The sequence below is a fragment of the Calidris pugnax genome, unplaced genomic scaffold (assembly GCF_001431845.1).
Source record: "Calidris pugnax isolate Ruff unplaced genomic scaffold, ASM143184v1 scaffold24, whole genome shotgun sequence".
NCBI lineage: Eukaryota > Metazoa > Chordata > Aves > Charadriiformes > Scolopacidae > Calidris > Calidris pugnax.
The window spans coordinates 26,138,930-26,156,654 of record NW_015090922.1 but is presented as its reverse complement, the minus strand read 5'-3'; the positions used below and the strand labels follow the sequence as shown (position 1 = coordinate 26,156,654).

Genomic DNA, 17,725 nt, shown 5'->3' with positions numbered 1-17,725 from the left:
TGTAGTTGCTCACAGGGGAGGAAAAAATGTCTATGCGTGTATGAAAAATGGACTCTGGACCCTGCAAATCCATATAGGCCAAATGAAGAAAATGCACTTACAGATGAAAGAGAGCGTTTACTTTTCTGGCAATGCTGCCTTAGTACGTTTAAAGTGATCAGATAATTTGAAGAGAACAAAAAGCAGCCTCACTAAAAATTGGAGTTCTCCATATTTCCTGCTTATATAAAGCCCCAAATATAAAGCCCCAAACATACAAGGTTCATAGAAGAGGGCTTTTTTCAGACAAATGGGGAGTTAAATATGTTTTCAAAGGGATAGCTCTTCAGCCATACAGTCAACTGCTTTGGGTGTGAGAAAAGATACTTCATGCACATTGAATATAACTCCTGTGGTTGCTTCCAAAATAACCTAGCAACCCTGAACCTATTTATTTGCCACTAGGTAAAGTTTTTAATTGTCTTAGGGCTTCTGTGATAGTTTGTTAAAAAGTAAAACCACACTAAAAAAAAAAAAAAGGAAAAAAAGAATCGAACTTCGCAAGTGAAGACCAACTGGCCAAGGAATATAGTTTTTCTTCAAAATATCTGGTTTCTTGGGCTGCTTTCCCTGTAGATGACTTTAATGAGATTAAGCTGTTTACATTTTTTCAAACCCATTTTATTTCCTGCATTTCCAGCTGCAATCCACAGTTTGAGCTCAGTACTGGTACCACCAGATTTTCCAGAGTTATCATTATATGACCACAAGCAAATATTTCAAAACCACTTAGGTAAGTGGGAAGGATAGATAGCATCTCTTGCATTTGTTTATTCACTGTTTACTGCATGCATGTTGTGTGTTATGGACAGTTTAAAAGGCTACAGGAGGACAGCAGAAAGGCAGGCTGTCTTACTCTGCCATGCAAGCAAGCAGGTTGCTATGGCCCTTGATGCAGATGAGAGCCACTGAGCAGGCTGAAGAAGTGGGCCCATGTGAACCTCATGAGGTTGAACAAGGCCAAGTGCAGGGTCCTGCACCTGGGTTGGGGCAACCCCCAGTCCCCATACAGGCTGGGGGATGAAGGGATTGAGAGCAGCCCTGCTGAGAAGGACTTGAGGGTACTGCTGGATGAAAAACTGGACATGAGCCAACATTGTGCACTGGCAGCCCAGAAAGCCAACTGTATCCTGAGCTGTATCAGAAGAATCTTGGCCAGCAAGTTGAGGGAGATGACTCTGCTGCTTTACTTGACTCTGGAGTACTGGAACCATCAGAAGACCAGAGTATCTCTGTCAGCAATTACCTTGCTCTCATCTGTATTCTCATCAAATCAAGCACTGGAGACTGGAGAGCCCTTTTGATATTTCAGATATAGTCCCTTCAAGGAAAAGGTGCAGGTATGTCTGCACCTCTGATGCCTCTGAGCATCTCTGTTCCCTGTCAGCACATCTTAGCAATCTCACTCTCATTCACAACACTGACCAACAGGGTTCATGTCATTAAAAATAAGTGAGTAATTCCACATCACTTTAAAAAAATGCAGCGTGGATATTTCTGAGAACTTTCTTAGAGATGAAAAATAGCTATTATTTTATGGAGAGGATTTTTAACGTTTCTTGTAAAACATGTGGACAAGTCATTATTACCATATTGTTGGCCATTCACTGCAGTGTGGGTTGCTGTCTGCATGGCGTGACAGAAAACCTGTGGTGCATTCAGGAATTATACACTGGCCTGTTAAATATGCAAGCCTAGTTATTCCTCTCTTTTTCCCTCTAAGAGGATTATGAAAGCATCTCTATGACATAAAAACATTTTAAAAGGGTGCTCACCTGTGATAGTCTGAAGATTGATTCCATTTTCTCTCCTTAGGTTTCTTTCAGAGTCTCTTCTATTTTACGTTTGGTTTAAAAAAAGAATATAAATAACATCAGCAGTTGAACAACTCTGGTTTGCTCTGCGATAACAAACTAGGACAGACAGGGAAGGAAGGTACTGACACACAGTCTTAGCAAGAATTCACATTTCCAGAATCTGGGAGGATTTTATGCATGAACCTTAATAAAGCTATTTACAGATGATGAAACCCTCCTGTCAGCATCCCTTTAAAGTTTCTCTGTATAAATATCAACAATCTTGCTGGACAATTGGTGAGACGTTAGGAGGCTTACTGCATGCTGTGCCATGAAGCTATCTAGTTTTAAAGAGCAAATGACTCATTTAATAGATATGGTTCTGTTGAAAGAACATTCTTCAGAGCTTAGTAAGAGGTTTAAACCACATTAACATTAGAAATCAATGAGCCAAAAAACTGTGGACCACTGAGGTTATGGTTAATAAAGACAGACTTCAATTTTATTTTCATATCCTGTTTTAAGCCTAATCACTTGACCTCATTTTTAAATATGGTCTGGATGTAATTCACCATTCCACACAAAGAGACTGGTTCTTTTTCCCAGTTTTACTCTCTTCAGTAATTTCAATTATATTAAACCTGAGGAGGAATTGAATACATTTGCTGATATTTTCAAAGCAATCAGCCACACAGCCCACAAAGCACAGCCCAATTTAATGGTGCCATTTGGAGCTTTTCTGGCTAAACGACACACAGCTTCTCTTGGCTATGCAACACTAAAACACATAGGAATGAGCCCATCGCTTGCTTCCTCCTTTAAATGCCAAATGACTCACTCAGTATTGTCCGAGCCAACGTGGACTGGAATCGATGGAATGGCATTTCCCTCATTGGAAACAAAGTTGTTTCTGGTCTGTACGCAAACTGAAAGCACGTTGAACAAATTTTTATATTAATTAGTGCTTATGTTTACGATCCTCTACTCATACATAAGCATTTCAGCAAACAGGCTTTGGATTGCTCAAGCGCTGAACCAGCCTGAAGTTCCTTTACAAACTTCCTGACAGAAGGCGCAGAAAAGAACAAGATACAATGTTTGTGCCTTTAAACTGTACTTCCCACAGAATGAAGACATTGCAAGACACTTAAAAGGAGCTTTTAGTTTTGTGCTAATTTTTACTGAAACTCCTTCTGAGAAACCCAGCTCTTAGCAAAGGAAGGGAAGACCAAGAATCTGGGAGCTGCATGGCAGAGGACAGTTAACCTTGAGCACAAACAGCTTCAAGTGCACTACTAGTAGAGTATTATTCCTGAAGCACTGTTCTTACACACAAGAGAAACATTTATTTTTGAAAGAAAACACTGGGTCTTTGGTTTGTGAAAGGAACATCCATCATCTTGAATAGAATGCATTGATGAGAACACAGATATCTCAAGTTTCCACAAAAAATTCTTCAGAAAATATTATCTATCAAAGTTATGCCCGAACTGAAAGCAAACTACAGTGCTAGTGGTAAAGAAAACCTCAGATGGCTAGACAAATACTTACTACAGGACAATCCTAGGGCCACTTATATATTCTATTAGTAACAGCTTTGGTCACTCAAATAGTCACACACTTTTTTTTATCAGTTTCAAAACCAAAAGAAACAAAGATGAAAAGGAGTGAGCTTCTAACACTTTAAATTTGGTTTCAGTGTAACCGAACCTCACCACTTAGATATTAAGTCATAACTATACAAGTACTGCAGATCTTCTCCCCATTTTCTGACCAGGGTTACCTCATGACAAAAGTTATTCCTGAGATACCCTCACAATTGCTTTCTGGGCTCCAAACAGCGGATCTACAAAAGATAAACAACTTACATGAAAATTTCCTATTTTATTAAAGTTCTAGTCTCCGGACACAGAGTCACCTGTCATCAACAAAAGCACAACTCATATATTGCCCTTGATTACCACTGGTGGACTTCGCATGTTTCACTTTCTGACACTGCAAGTATCTGTCTCCTTACTCTCCATCATCTCTCCTTAGATTTAAACATCTCCAGCTGAAGTCTGGAGACAAAGACACGTGAACTGATATCAACAGCATATTCAACAATCTTTTTCTATTTTGTGTGTGTGTCATTGGTCAGAGAATGTCCATCTGCTGTTTTTCAGCCTTTGAGATTTAATAATTTGCTACTGTGTAGCAGGAATAACAAAGTCAACCAAACAAAAAAAGATTTATAGCCTTTCTGAAAAACTAACACATTTGTATTATTCATCTATCAGCCCCAGTTTGTTCCAATGAGGACAAGGTCAATATGACTATTACTAGATTAATTCTGTGATGCTATATAGCAAAGAAGCATTTAATTATTGATGCTTAGTGGAAGAAAAAGGCTCATGTTCAAAAAATGGAACAAGGGACATAAAACTATTTCCCTAGAGAAGTCAATAAAATAAACAGGATTATAAAACTGATATGTTTGACAACTTCCACTGATTTCTAACATGGAAGGTTATGAGCAATTTAGCCTGTTCATTCCATTCTCCAGTCCTGCTGTGTCCCCACAAGTCAGTGCAACAGCCAACGTTGGTCATTGCTCTGAAAAGAGAATCAAAATAAAACAAATAAAAGCTAAGAAAATGTCCTCTCTATCCCCTACCCCCCCCTTCTTTTTTTTTGTTAATTGTTTCCCTGGTGGAGGTTTCGGAAATCTGTTAGATATATTTTGGTTTTGGAAATACACATTCTTGTCTGGTGACTTCACCCATGACTCAAAAATTGATTCAGAAAGCTAGTACATTGGTAAGACAGAGAGTGACTTCAGAGTCTGCAAAGATTTACATTTGCAAGGCTGGATGGAATTGTACCTGCCCTGCTTTCTGTTCTGCAGCCACCGTGGAGAACAACATAGGAGCAAAGACTGCAAAACGCTGAGGCCCTGCCTCTCTCTGGCTTTGTCTGACCCCACACAGACCTCTCCCCGCCTGCCCACACCAGGGATCTATTGCAGAAATTCTCCTTCTGGCTCATGTGCCATTGAATTCTTCTTGAGAGAAAAGCAAGGGAACACGGTGCAGGAATGAAACAAAGGAAGTGCAAGGAATCAAATGAAAAATATAACCTGTGTGCATGGAGAAAAGAGCTGAGATTAAGATTTATATTCCTGGCAAATTTATTTCCAGGATTGCTAAAGTATACCTTTCCCTCGCAGTTTGCAAAATCTGCTCCCAAACATGCAGAAGCAAGATTTTGTTTGCTTTTGAGTTGAAAGATATTCTTTTTCTTCTAGTCTCTGCCACGGAAGAGAGAAGCTGGGGTGAAGAATAACTTGTTTTGGCAATAATTAATGGTTCTGATAATTTCAAATCATACACCACCAATTCTGAAGTTTCACTGAATTCCTTAGATATTAGACTCAGGCAGCACAGAGAGCTCAAGAAATGCTGCAAGAACATAATGCAAATAACTCTCTTCCAGACAGAAAACCGTTTTTCTAAGCAACTGCCAAACATCAAGCTCATTTATATTACAAATAATGTAAACATTTTTTCCCACATAACTAGATTTTGGGCACCAAAAATTGGACTAATTTTAGAATTTATATTAAATAATACACAGACGATGTATAAAGTTTCTGCATAAAGCTATCACATACCTAAACCACAGTATGAGTACACTCTCAGGAACAGAAAAAATACCAAAAATCATCCTGTATGTTTGTAATATTGTCTCAGAAAAAAATTATCCATAATAAAATACAGTCCTCATTGTGAGAAACATCTCAGTAAGGATCCTTTTAATAAAGATCTACATATAAATTAGGGAATCACTTTTAAGGCAGAGGCAGAGCATTTTGTCATTTTTGCCGTGATTTGTATTTGTCCCTTTTATAGAAGTAAACACCCGCATTGGCTTACATTTGGTTTCTGTGTCTCAGTACTTTGCAGCACGGCCTGCTGGGCTGGGAAGACTTTGGTGACATTTAAAACACTTCCATATTACTGCTTTAATTCAGATCACGAACACATCTTTGAAGTGAATTTCTCAGTCAGCCCCACTCATTCCGCTGTGGCTCATATGGATTGGTTTTAAAGCACAGAGCTTCCAGATGAAGCTAAGCCAGAGCCCACCTAACACAGGATTTCAGGCACTAAGAGGTGTCCAGTCCTGGGTCTGAAAGATCTCTTCCCACCTGCAAACCTGGGTTAGCAACACTCTAAACCTTCCCAGTGCTCAACATCACTTTCTTATGTAGACTTGCCCTTTGCCTCCAGATGTCTAAAACATCTTTTTCTAACAAAAATGCCTACCTGAGAGGATTTTTCTTAAAAACCAGTTAATTAAAATGTCCAATTAAATGGCCTTTACCTATGCCAAAACTGTATAATGATCTCTGATAAATACTGTATTCACATGTCATTCATAACAATAACAGCCAAACTAGAAACCTTTTCCCATGGTAAAAGTTACGTGCATCTGACACAACTGCTTTTGTCCGCAAAGGGAATACAGGACTTGTAGACAACATTTTCTGTCAATTTTGGAAATAAAACATTTTCAACTGGATGGGAAAAGAAGATAAGTACTGAAAAATCTTTTTTGTGCAGATCGGTATTTGTTTCTAGCAACCGAGAGATAAAGAGCTAAAATGAATATTGGACTATAAACCCTTATACAAACCTAATACCATCCCTTCAGAACGAGCTAATTCTCAAGTTCTTTTGAATTAGCAGGGCTTTGCAAAGTGGACAAACCAATCCTCACAGTAACATGCTCACAGACAAATTGCCCAAGTTGTTCCGCACTGTTATTTGGCAAGGTCTGCAGCCAGATGGGTTTGCTAATGACTCCTGTAAGGTGTTTAAATCAGAATCTAGTGTAACACATGACTGCCATGTTTAATTACTCTAAGTTAATACAGCTTAATGGATATTGTTTGGTATGTTAGAGCCAGAGTTTTTGATGAAAAATACAAAGACAAAACAGTCTTTTTCATTTGCATGTAAGGATACCAAAGCCTTGATTCTCTGCCCGTGTATAACCTTTCCTAACAGCAGTCATTCAGAACAACTCCTGTAGCAGGGACAGACATTTGTTCAACTTAAAAAAACATTTCTTAGCCCATATGCACTAACAATGGATATAGAATTTTACTTGTATCTGCTGAATATATTTTTTAACCATTCGACACTTTTCTGTAGGTTTGCCTGAATGCATGCAGCTGCTGAAAGGAAACTGGTATATGACTTTTTTTTTTTTTTTTCCTTCTCTCAGAAGGGTAACATCAAAATGCTCATTAGTTTCATTTCATTTTGCAAAACTGTACTTTTTTTGGAGTAGATTTTAAGCTTAGTACTATACACAAAACAACTCAGATATGCTAACACTACAATCAAATCCTCCATTGCTCGCACAAGAAGATAGCAACCTATTTGCTGCTGCAATTAATGTAAAATAACATCACAAAATCCAACCCCCTTTTGAAAACTTTCCTTAGGACATATTTTTGGGTAAAGCAGTTTTCCTCCTATATCAGTAATCAATGCCTGTGAGTCATCAAAATGGCTTCTGTTCCTCAACCCATGAAGCTACCTCCTCAGTTATAGGGTAGGGCACACCAAAGAGATCAACTTTGAAAACGTCGACAGTTCCTCAATGGCAACAAGGAATCGTGAGAGCTCTGGGGGGCTGGACTCACGCCAGAATGAGAACCTAGAGAGTGGGCTGAACAGAACCCTGGTGACAGTCATTATGAAGACATACGAGTTAAAATAATTCAGGTTTAGATTTTTAACATTTATTAAAAAAGCAGGATGTATGTTCATTTCAAATTAAACAGTTAAAAATGTTAAAGCATACAAACAAATCAATTGTGTACTAGCAGCATCCAATTGTTAGAATTTTCTAGAACTCCTCAGTACAGTCTTGGCAAGCTAAAAATATTACAACTTGCAACCAACTGATCTCACCATAGTGCAGATAAAACAAACTTTATAAAAACGACAATTTAGGTTAAATAAGCTTAAATAAAGGTGTTAAATACAAGACACTTGATCAAAGCTTCTGTACAAAGATAAACAAATTTGGCATTGTACAATTGATTGGCTGGCTCACACCATACATGATTTCAATAGTTAAGCAGTATAACTGTTTAGCCGAACATCAACTATACAAAAGTAACTGAAGTCGGGAGTGGGCTAACCCCAGTGAGCCATTTACAAGGCATGTGTAATTTTAGAAAATCAGAACACTGTTTATATTCAGGCACCATTTGTTCCTGCAAATAAATAATCTCTAATGTATCTGCATCCAAACTAGTGTTAAACACATCAGTGCTAACATTTTATAAACACAGCTTTGTGACTATTCACTATACCTCCATTGTTATTGCTATGACAATGTGGACTGTGGAAATAAAACTACTGTACATACAAAAAAATAGAGCACCTTTTAAACATTAAAGTATATGTCTGGTTATTCTTTTTATCTTACAATACTGAAGCCCAAGCTAATGTAAATTGCTTTAACATCTTCACCAGCGCACCTGAAATGCAGGAACTAAAACCCCAAGTATTCCTCTTCAGGCAAGCCCCAGCCAGAGCATCTTCTAAAAATGTCTAAAATGACACTAAGGATTTTTTACATTCATCTGCACACAAACAAATATCTGCTATTCTCTGCTTTCTTCATATGAATTTAAAGACGGATTACCACAGTTCTCTCCCCTTTTCAAATGAATAAAGCTGCATAGAGAATGTAGCAGAAACACCTAAAATGGATTGTGAACACAGTGAAATTATTACCCCGCTAATTCAAAAAAAATACAGCTGTTACATTGTTCAAATAAGTATTTTTCCAGGGGGCCCAGTCATTAAGACTTTTTGTCTATCGTATTGAAAAACCATTCTGTAAATTTCCTCAGTTGAGCAGCTGCTGTTTGAGACTCCTCCTGAAGTCTCATGTTATCTTGTCTCAGATGCTGTACCTCTGCCTGGAGAACTGCCTTGTCCTGTTTTTCCTGGTTAACAAAGACACAAGTTGAGCAAAGTGAGTAGTCGTGATGACAGCATTTATTTTTGTTGTTAATATATCTGTGCAAGTCATACAGCTATATTCTGTTGAGCTCCCTAATCCATTCTGACAACTACTAACTGTAAGTTAATTCCCCGAATACGCTCCAACTACCTCATTCACTCTGAGAAAATACTGCAAGCTAAAAAGAAAACTAGATGCTACTTTAATACAAAAATTATAAGGGTTTACTCCATTTAACAAAAAAATTCAAGCACTAAAAGCATAAGAAGCTTTTAGGTGTTATATAACCTATGTGAGAGCCCAAGTTGTAAGAAATTTATTTCAAGCATTCATTAAGGAAGAAAAATATCTGATTTCAAAATTTTCCCTTACATGTTCATTTTCTTACCAAAAGCAGCCTCATTTCTACCAGCCCTGGCATGGTCTCCAGCTCAGAAATTAGACAGCAAATGAGGCACAAAGCAAGTTACTGCTACAGGATCAAGATAGCACAAGGCAACAAGGATGACAAATCCAGAGTGTCACCTACACTTACCTACCTACCTTAGCAATAGTGCCTGTGTCCATATCCCTATCCTTTGTTAAATCCAAGGTACTAGAAAAGGAGATGAAGTGCCTCATTCTCTCTGAGGTACGACTACACATAGGACAGTTATTTGGGAGTAAAGATCCATAAACTAGTTAGCCCTGGAGCAGCTTGTTCACATAACCATTCCCACCTGACCTTCTGCACCTCAGAGTTCTGATCAACCACGGGGCTCTACCATTCATTCATTACACTATCTAGTTTAACCGATGTACTTCTTCCAAGCCATTAATGAACTCTGCCTAAAACTATAACGATTAAAATTGGAGAGTAATAATATTGCTAATGATCTCATACCTTTCTCAGGTCAGTTTGCAGTTGCCGGAGAATGACTTCTAGCTGGTTTACTTTTCCAGTCAGAGTACTCGGAGCATGTTCCCTGCAAAGGAAACCACTACCTTCACTCTGGGTTAGTTAAAAACATTTTTTCCCTCAGCTTTTGCAGATTAAGACTTGTAGTGATAGCAAAGGAAACAAATCAGTTGAGGCATAGCTAGGAAAACATAGACAAAATCAGCACCAGACTATTACTGGAACATAAACCCATTGCTGCAATATCTGAAATATGACATTGCCTCTCATGCAAATCAGGCAGAAATTACAACAATTTTAAGAATGAATCTTTCAGGAATTACTTGCACATACCCTCACAGTGCAAGTCAAACTTGCTGCGAAATGGTGTGCTGAGCACATTTGTTAACAAGCTGCTTTCTGATAAGGAGGGTACTAATCTGAAGCAAGCTGCAGCAGCAATTACTGTAAACCAAGAGAGCTGTTAAGAGTTCTTTTGTCTGGTCTGCCATTGTGTCATTTCCAGTAAAGGCTAAACCTAGGGCTTTATGGAGACAAATATTTTGTTTAAAGGTCAAAACATATGAAATATTGCCACAGGTTAATCAAATGCATGACTGAAGGAAAATACTGAGAATAGCTTCTCTTCCCTGTATGACAATAAGCACTGTGGGAGATAGTTTCATATACGTTATAGATTAAATTAGCCCTAATGTGAATCATTTTGTCTAGAAGAGAGAAGCTTTACACACAAAGCTGAATCAGCTGCTTCTTGCAAGTGCACAAATCTGACAGATTTGCTGATGCTAAAAGTGGAACATCTTTAATGGTCTTTTGCAATCCTTACTGATTACTAAGCTGGAGAAAGATGTGGACTTAGAAGTCATTACAATAGATGCACTTTACCATGTAAGTAAGTTAATTTGTGCAAAATTGGTTCAAATTAAAATATGATGGACTAACAAGCAAGACGACTTTTCCCTTCATTTCCCATTCTTCCATTCCTGCAGCTGAAGACCAAAACTAATCAAAGATATGTTTTTCTTTTAAAGCACGCTAGGGGACGGATTATACTGCTGTACCTGTGTTTTTAATATATATACGCCTCACAGCAGGGAAAGAGTGGGGAGTGGGGGGGAAAAAAAAAAAGAAAATAATCTCTCCCAGAACACAAGGAAGAATTTGAAGAATTGGGCAGTTTGGCACAGAAATTTCCTGCAGTCCTCAGTTACAGTTTGTCTTGATTAATTTACCTCTGTATAAATGAACAATTATGGATTTGTGAGTAGTAAATCGTTACAAAAATAGGTAGGAACACCTGTTCCAAAGTTTGAGGCATTTGCAGATAAGGTTATTGCATGCTATGGAGTTGAGCTCCTGTTATCTGTTCTATTCAAATGAGAATAGAAAGAAGAGTAACATTAATTATTATAGTATGGGAAGAATATAGTGAAAAATTTGATTAGCTGAAACTCTGCGTCTAACTGTACTCTGCATTTGATGTCTATTCTAGTGAGAGAGCTTTATCTGACTAGAAATAACTTTTTTCAAAATTAAAGATGTCAAAGTACCAGGTCTGCTATCAAACAGCAGTGAAACATGCATACAAGCAATTTGACATGCAACATTAAGAGAAAATATTTTCTTAAAATCTTTTTGTAAGAAATAAGCTTTAATTCTGACATACCCAGTAGCCTCCAGGAAATCTTTTCCATCTGTGGGACTCTCATCCAAAGGTAACTCTTGGGCTCCTTCCAAGCCCTGAGCTTGCTGCATATCCTCCAAGGTGCAAAAAGATGCTACTCTCTGATCTGTAAGAAAGTAATGTAAGGATACATTTAAAGTTGGATACATATACAAAATAAAAGGCTATATTACAGCCATTATCCTGGTTCATTTAGAGAAATACATGTAGGTTTCTACATCACAGCTTTGAAAATAATCAGCAGATGTAAAGTATATTCCACCCAGTTGGCTTCCCCACATCTGCATCCAAAGGCAACCCCAAAGCAATTTTTTGTGTCTATCAGCAGAATGAGACAGATTTGTTTGGACCAGTTAATACTGATATGAACAGTAAATTGGTCTTGATGAAATCTGAAGAAAACCGTTTGAAAATTCGGGGCCACAACCAATGATAATAATATTTCAGCAAAAAGGTTTGCATTTTCCATGGTCTTACAGCCATCAGATTCCTCAGAAATCTGAACTGTTCATTTCATGCTGTTTTACTCTCTCAAGCATTTGCAGAATCTAATGGTAATCTGCATACTTGAAAAACAATAAATTCACACTATTTTTATCAATTGAGTATTTGTTATATATATATTACTCAGGCGTGCTATTAACTACATTGGATTCCACTGGAACGTAATCTAACGAACACAGATGTAATTACCTATGGATATACAGTGTGGTTGCCAAAATACATCAGTCACCACATAATAGAAGTATGCCATGCAGATCATCATTGCACAGAACAGGAGTAAATGATGCATTCATTAGGATTTAATTTGTCTTCTTTAAAAAAAAAAAAAAAAAGAATAAATCCATATTCTGTGGAGATTGATTTAGCTTATTTCTGTCAAACAAAATCCATGTCTGTAGGCTTGTATAAATTCTGGCGACAACATGCCTGCCTTGCCCTCTCTCCCCTTGCTCTACCACCCCGCAGGCCCGAAGCTTGCATTATCATGCAAACGTGCAAACATAGGAAATATCAAATAAAGTTTACAAAAGGCAAAAGTCATCAATCCCAAACCATCACCTAGAAACGGCGTGTGATGACAGAAGGGCCCAAATTCTTCATCTGAGTCAAAACCTGGAATAAGATTTAGAATGTTCCTATGAACAAGAGAGTCCATCCCCGCCGGAGCAGCTGTGGCCCTCACGTGCAGCACACACCGCGGGAGACAGGCTGGGGCTCACCCTCCACACTTTTACACAACACCCACCTTACAGCAAAGCCTGAGGTGTCATGCCCCGTGTCTCTAATAGTAAAATCCAGTATCGTGACACAGCGTGACAACTTGGCATGACACGTAAGAAGATAACCCTCCGAACTCTACACACCCAAACCGTCAATACAGGCCACATCATTTTAACTACAAAGAAAATTTTGGTTTAAAAGTTCTACCAAACAAAAATAGGAAATCACTATAAATCTCTTTAAAGAGATTTTTTTAGATTAATAGTTTTAAGGAATAGCAAAGATTGACAATTCATTCTATAATATAATGAAGAACAGTTACATGTAATTTTTTGTCAGATTTTAAAGACCACAGCTCATTTCCCTTGTTTTTATCCTTATGTCTGACTGGTGATGGATCTCAGCAAATACTGAACGTGACTTTTTCATGTTCTGACAATAAGATAAAAACATAATTTTGAACACATAATCAATGACATGATTTACAGATCAAAACTTATTAAGTTGAATAGATTTAATTAGTACAGATAAACTAAAACTAGTTTCCCAGACCAAACACAGTATGTAGACCAGAAACATGACTGTGTAAACAGTCAGTTTGAAGTACCTGTCTAATTATCGATTTCACCTTCATACTGTTCACATCTTCATTACCACTTGATAGAAAAAGACAAAGCCAGCAACAAATGTTATGCTGTTGCCTATTTTTCCTATGGCCAATTATATGTGACATGTGACATTGTGTCTCAGAGGCAATTCTACTGTAATATAAAAAATCTGCACTTTCCCCCCCTCTGCCGAGTAAGCTTAATTAAAGCGACTGGCCACTTGTCTGGTTTATTTTGTCAGCTGAGAAAATGTTTTGTCAGTTTGATCTTCCCAGCAGTATTTGAAAGCATCTTTTTCTTGATGGATAAAAGCAGGTGCAAAACCAGGTACACGCAGCTGTTAAAGAAGTCACGTGATGCCATTTTTAACATGATATTTTAAAATATTTTCATATTATTTCAACACACAACAAAAACATATAAACATGGGTGCTCGCAGTGAAGTATAATGTCTGCATTAACTTTTTCTTCCTTGTCTAATCCCTGACGAATTTCAACTCTACACACTTGAAAAATAATACTAAGACTTATAGTGGGAAATTAATTGTTAAACCTTCTCTATTTTCCTAGTATAACTTAAAAATATTTTTCCAAAATTTGTATCTCTATAAGATACAAAATCATATACTCACATTCATCAGGTCAGGAATAAAGTTAATACATGGCCACTAATAACCAGAAGTCTGAATCGTAAGACATACTACATAAATTCCTGTGTTGCTCTTCAAAGACTAGTTCCTTAATTTTCAAAAGCCACATTAGTGGCAAAATCATTCTCTGAACAAGGTAGTAACACAATAAACCTCAGTAATAACTAGCACATTTACAAGATCGTGGACTAGCAAACTATTTTGCCGTTGAATACTTTTCAAGTACTTTTAAAGATACATTTTTATTTTCAGTAACTATATTAAATCTCACTGATGTCCCTATAAGTAGTCATGCTTAGCAATAGTTTCATTAATTTACTATTTAAGTTAGAACTGCTTTTAAACCTGAAGTGTCGTGAAGGTTGAACTTGTACAAAGAGCAAAATCTTCCTACTGATTTTTGTTTTATTTGTTCTTAACAGAATTGGCTTGACTCTATAATCATGAAAATGAAATCAAAGCTAACTTTGCCAATGGTTAATTATTCAAAAGAAAAATCAAGTGTATTTCTGACTACAAGGCTGTAGACTTAAGTTCTGCTTCCTCCGAGCTACAGGGACACTTCCTATTAAATTCAAGTGATATGTCCATACTAACCAGAAGGAAATACATGTAAATCCAAAAGCTCTTATTGTTAGCTGGGACATCTTTGCAAACCCCCACATAGGACCCATGCATAGAAAATTATTTTCAAAAATATAAAGAAGTTTATATCAAAATTTTAAGCAACAGTTCACTTAACAAGACCAAAGATGAGACAAAATTCATGTCTCACTTTAAAGAAATAGAATTGTACAGTTGTAATCACTAAGAATTTGAATCCAGATTTTCATTCTTCCAGACCACTAACAAAGGCCAGAAAATAATCCAGACAGTTTTAATGTACTGGAGAGCAGAAAAGGCTAAAATGAACATAGTGCATGAAGCTGCTCTCTCATTGCTAAGGTAAAGTCTGCCCAAAACCATACACTGACATACATGCTGAAGCAAAAAAAAGTTACAGAAGCATGCATTAGAAATGACCGAATGTTAACTAAATATTTTCATTTTTCCTTTTTCTAGCAGTTTAACATACTAATTTGGTTAAAATAATTATCTTTCATGCTGAATGCTTCACTTCTTTCTCATTGTTATGTGTAGCATTACTTGCATTAAGCTATAAAGATTTTAAATGGAAGCATTAAAATAATATTAATTATAGCAGCACAGATGTTTCTGCAAAGATAAATTGGTGTTAAGAAACACTGCATTCTGACTGGAATTACTAGACGTTCCAAAAAATAACCTGAAAAAAAATCAGAAGTTGAAACCACCTATTTTAACTAACTAAGGTAAGAGGCAGGAGAGGAACTTTTTTAGGTTGTTAATTCCCAAAATATGATTTACCAAACACTGAACAGCTTTTTTTAAGCACAATAAACCCAGGTTAAAGTAGCACAAAGAGTAGAAAGTTCTATTCATCATCATAATAATAATAATAATAAGTATTTATGTTTGTGTCAATTCTCTTCTACAAAGACAGTAACACATATGGACATGTAGAAAGGCTTCTCTTTTTGTCACCCAAAACATCAAAAAGATACAAAATTAGCCATCAGCAACATAATACAAATGTTGAAAGCCAGTCCTTCTTCCCTAACTTGGAGATCTATTGGAAGGATAATATAAAAAGATACTTAAAAATTACATTCTCTCCTTTTTCCTTATTATTTTCTGAGATTTTTTTGCTCTCCTTTAAATTTGGCTCTCCGGTTTATTCTATAGTTCCCCATATCTTTATCTCTACTAATTTTATATGCTTTCTTTCGTTTTGCTGCTTTAACTTCTCCTTTTTCACCCCAACTGCCCACCCTAAAAACCCTACCTCTTTTGCTGTACAGTCACATCCAGTTCTATCAATTTTTATTATTTGCTTCAGGGATAGATATAAAAAATATTACAACAGAGTACTTCCAGAATATCAGCTGCTCCCAGGCTACTGTCTCTCTGCAGCTCCCACCAAAATAAGAGAAGGTAACTGGAAGTAGCTTATCTATGTATGAGAGAAATGGCAGGATACCCCTTGCTCCTGACTGCATGCACACTAAAGTTGATCTCTGGATAAATATCAGAGTCAAAACTAGGTCCTGCAAAGGAAGGCAGTCCACAGACATAAAATAACATTGCACTGTGCTGCAGCTTATGGACACCGACCCTCAATAGATACAGCTCAAGCAAAAGCCCTTACTGATGCAGCTTCTGGAGCCAGTGGAGCTAACATTCTCCACTGCACTGTGAAGACCTGTCTTAGGAATTACAGAGGATTTTCAGGAAAAGTTTGAAGTAAATACCCAGTTTCCCACAGAAGTTTTTGTCAAGCAAAAGCAGCTAAAATGAAATCCTCACAAAGTGAAAAGCATTATCATCATAATTTCAATTAAAAAAAAAAAAAGTAATAACTTACTCCACCCTCATGGACCACAGTTTAAAAACTGCTGTTCTATATAGGACCAAGGCTTCAGTTGGATAAAAGCTAATACTAATTAACAAACAACCTAGTCAACTGTTCAGTTGGAGGGAGAAAGGGAAGGCTACAAATGAGACTGCTGTTCTTGTTACACCCTTTAGTAAACTCATGGTACAGATCATGGTAGCAAAAATCTTGCTACTGTATTTAATTCTTAATCCAATTAATGCCAACATTATAAGCACCTAAAAAGGCTATATTTAACATTAATCAAGATACAATTACATTTTCAGACAGACAGATGAAAGATTGCAAGGCCCACATGGATGTTATGGACATTGAACTGATTGAATATGTAACTTGCCAACATACAATGTAGAGACATCACAGGGGAAAATCCCTGCACTTGGAATCAGATTAGTAATTCTAATAAACTGACATTAAGAACAGACCTCATACAAAGAAAAACTTAAAATTATTGTTGTATCTAGGTTCCAGAACAGAGTGCAACTTTGAAATATCAGGTTGGCAAAGTCAAACTAGCGAACAACTCTGACATTAATTTCTTAAATCAGTATTAAACAAGTCCTATGCATTTTTCATTGAAGTTTTGGAATGGGGTGGTGTGGTGGTGGTGTTTGTTTTGGTGTTTTTTTGAGACAGTCCTATATAAAATGTGATCACATTTCCATCCAGTTTAATAAAAAAATGGAAGCAGTTTTATATTCAGAAGTGGACAAACTTTAGAATCATCCAGACTCTTTTTCACATTGACAGAATGCAGAACAGTAGTTCTAAGCTATTTTTAAATATTAATTTGAATCAAGTCCTAAGTTAACAGCATTAGAATACATAAGGAAACTGCATCTGCTAATTCATATCTAACACATTCCCTCCTGGTGATTTTTTTATGACATGCCTATCAGTTATTCTTTTTAAAATTACTTTCAAATTTCAAGACCTGGGATAGAGAAAGTTGAACAAGGACTTAAAAATCAATCCCATTCTTTGTAAAAATTTCAAATTGCAGTATAATGAAATTAGTCAAAACATTTTATAAAACATATAACATATACACAGATGACTCCACTGTGGAGTCTTAAACGGAAAAGAATTATGTTCCTTTATGCAAAGCTAGATTATTATTATTCAAATTCTTACAACAATTAAAAAAAGAAAAACAAAGCAAAAATTAAAAGTTTCTATGTTGCAACTCAGGCCATCAGTTCTTCAGCATTATCTACGGATTTAGCTAAGATTTTTGCAATTAAAATCCAATAAGTGAATAATGCTCTTCCCTAGGATAGGGCACTGTGTATAACGCTGTTGTTCTATTTCTCTCTCTCTC

General features: G+C 36.7%; 1 protein-coding gene across 4 annotated transcripts in view; it reads right to left on the bottom strand.

The window, feature by feature from the left end:
* Positions 1-7,607: 7,607 nt before the first annotated feature.
* Positions 7,608-17,725, bottom strand: part of SIPA1L2 (signal-induced proliferation-associated 1 like 2) — a 107,891-nt gene continuing 97,773 nt past the window's right edge. For 2 of the 4 annotated variants that reach the window (XM_014951021.1, XM_014951023.1), the window contains 4 exons: positions 12,512-12,565; positions 11,432-11,555; positions 9,751-9,832; positions 7,608-8,850 (listed from right to left, as the gene is read on the bottom strand). In XM_014951021.1, the coding sequence (XP_014806507.1) occupies positions 8,704-8,850; positions 9,751-9,832; positions 11,432-11,555; positions 12,512-12,565 (407 nt within the window). In that variant the 3' untranslated portion in view covers positions 7,608-8,703. The remainder of the gene's footprint in view (positions 8,851-9,750; positions 9,833-11,431; positions 11,556-12,511; positions 12,566-17,725) is intronic. The other 2 variants (XM_014951022.1, XM_014951024.1) reach the window with 1 other exon arrangement.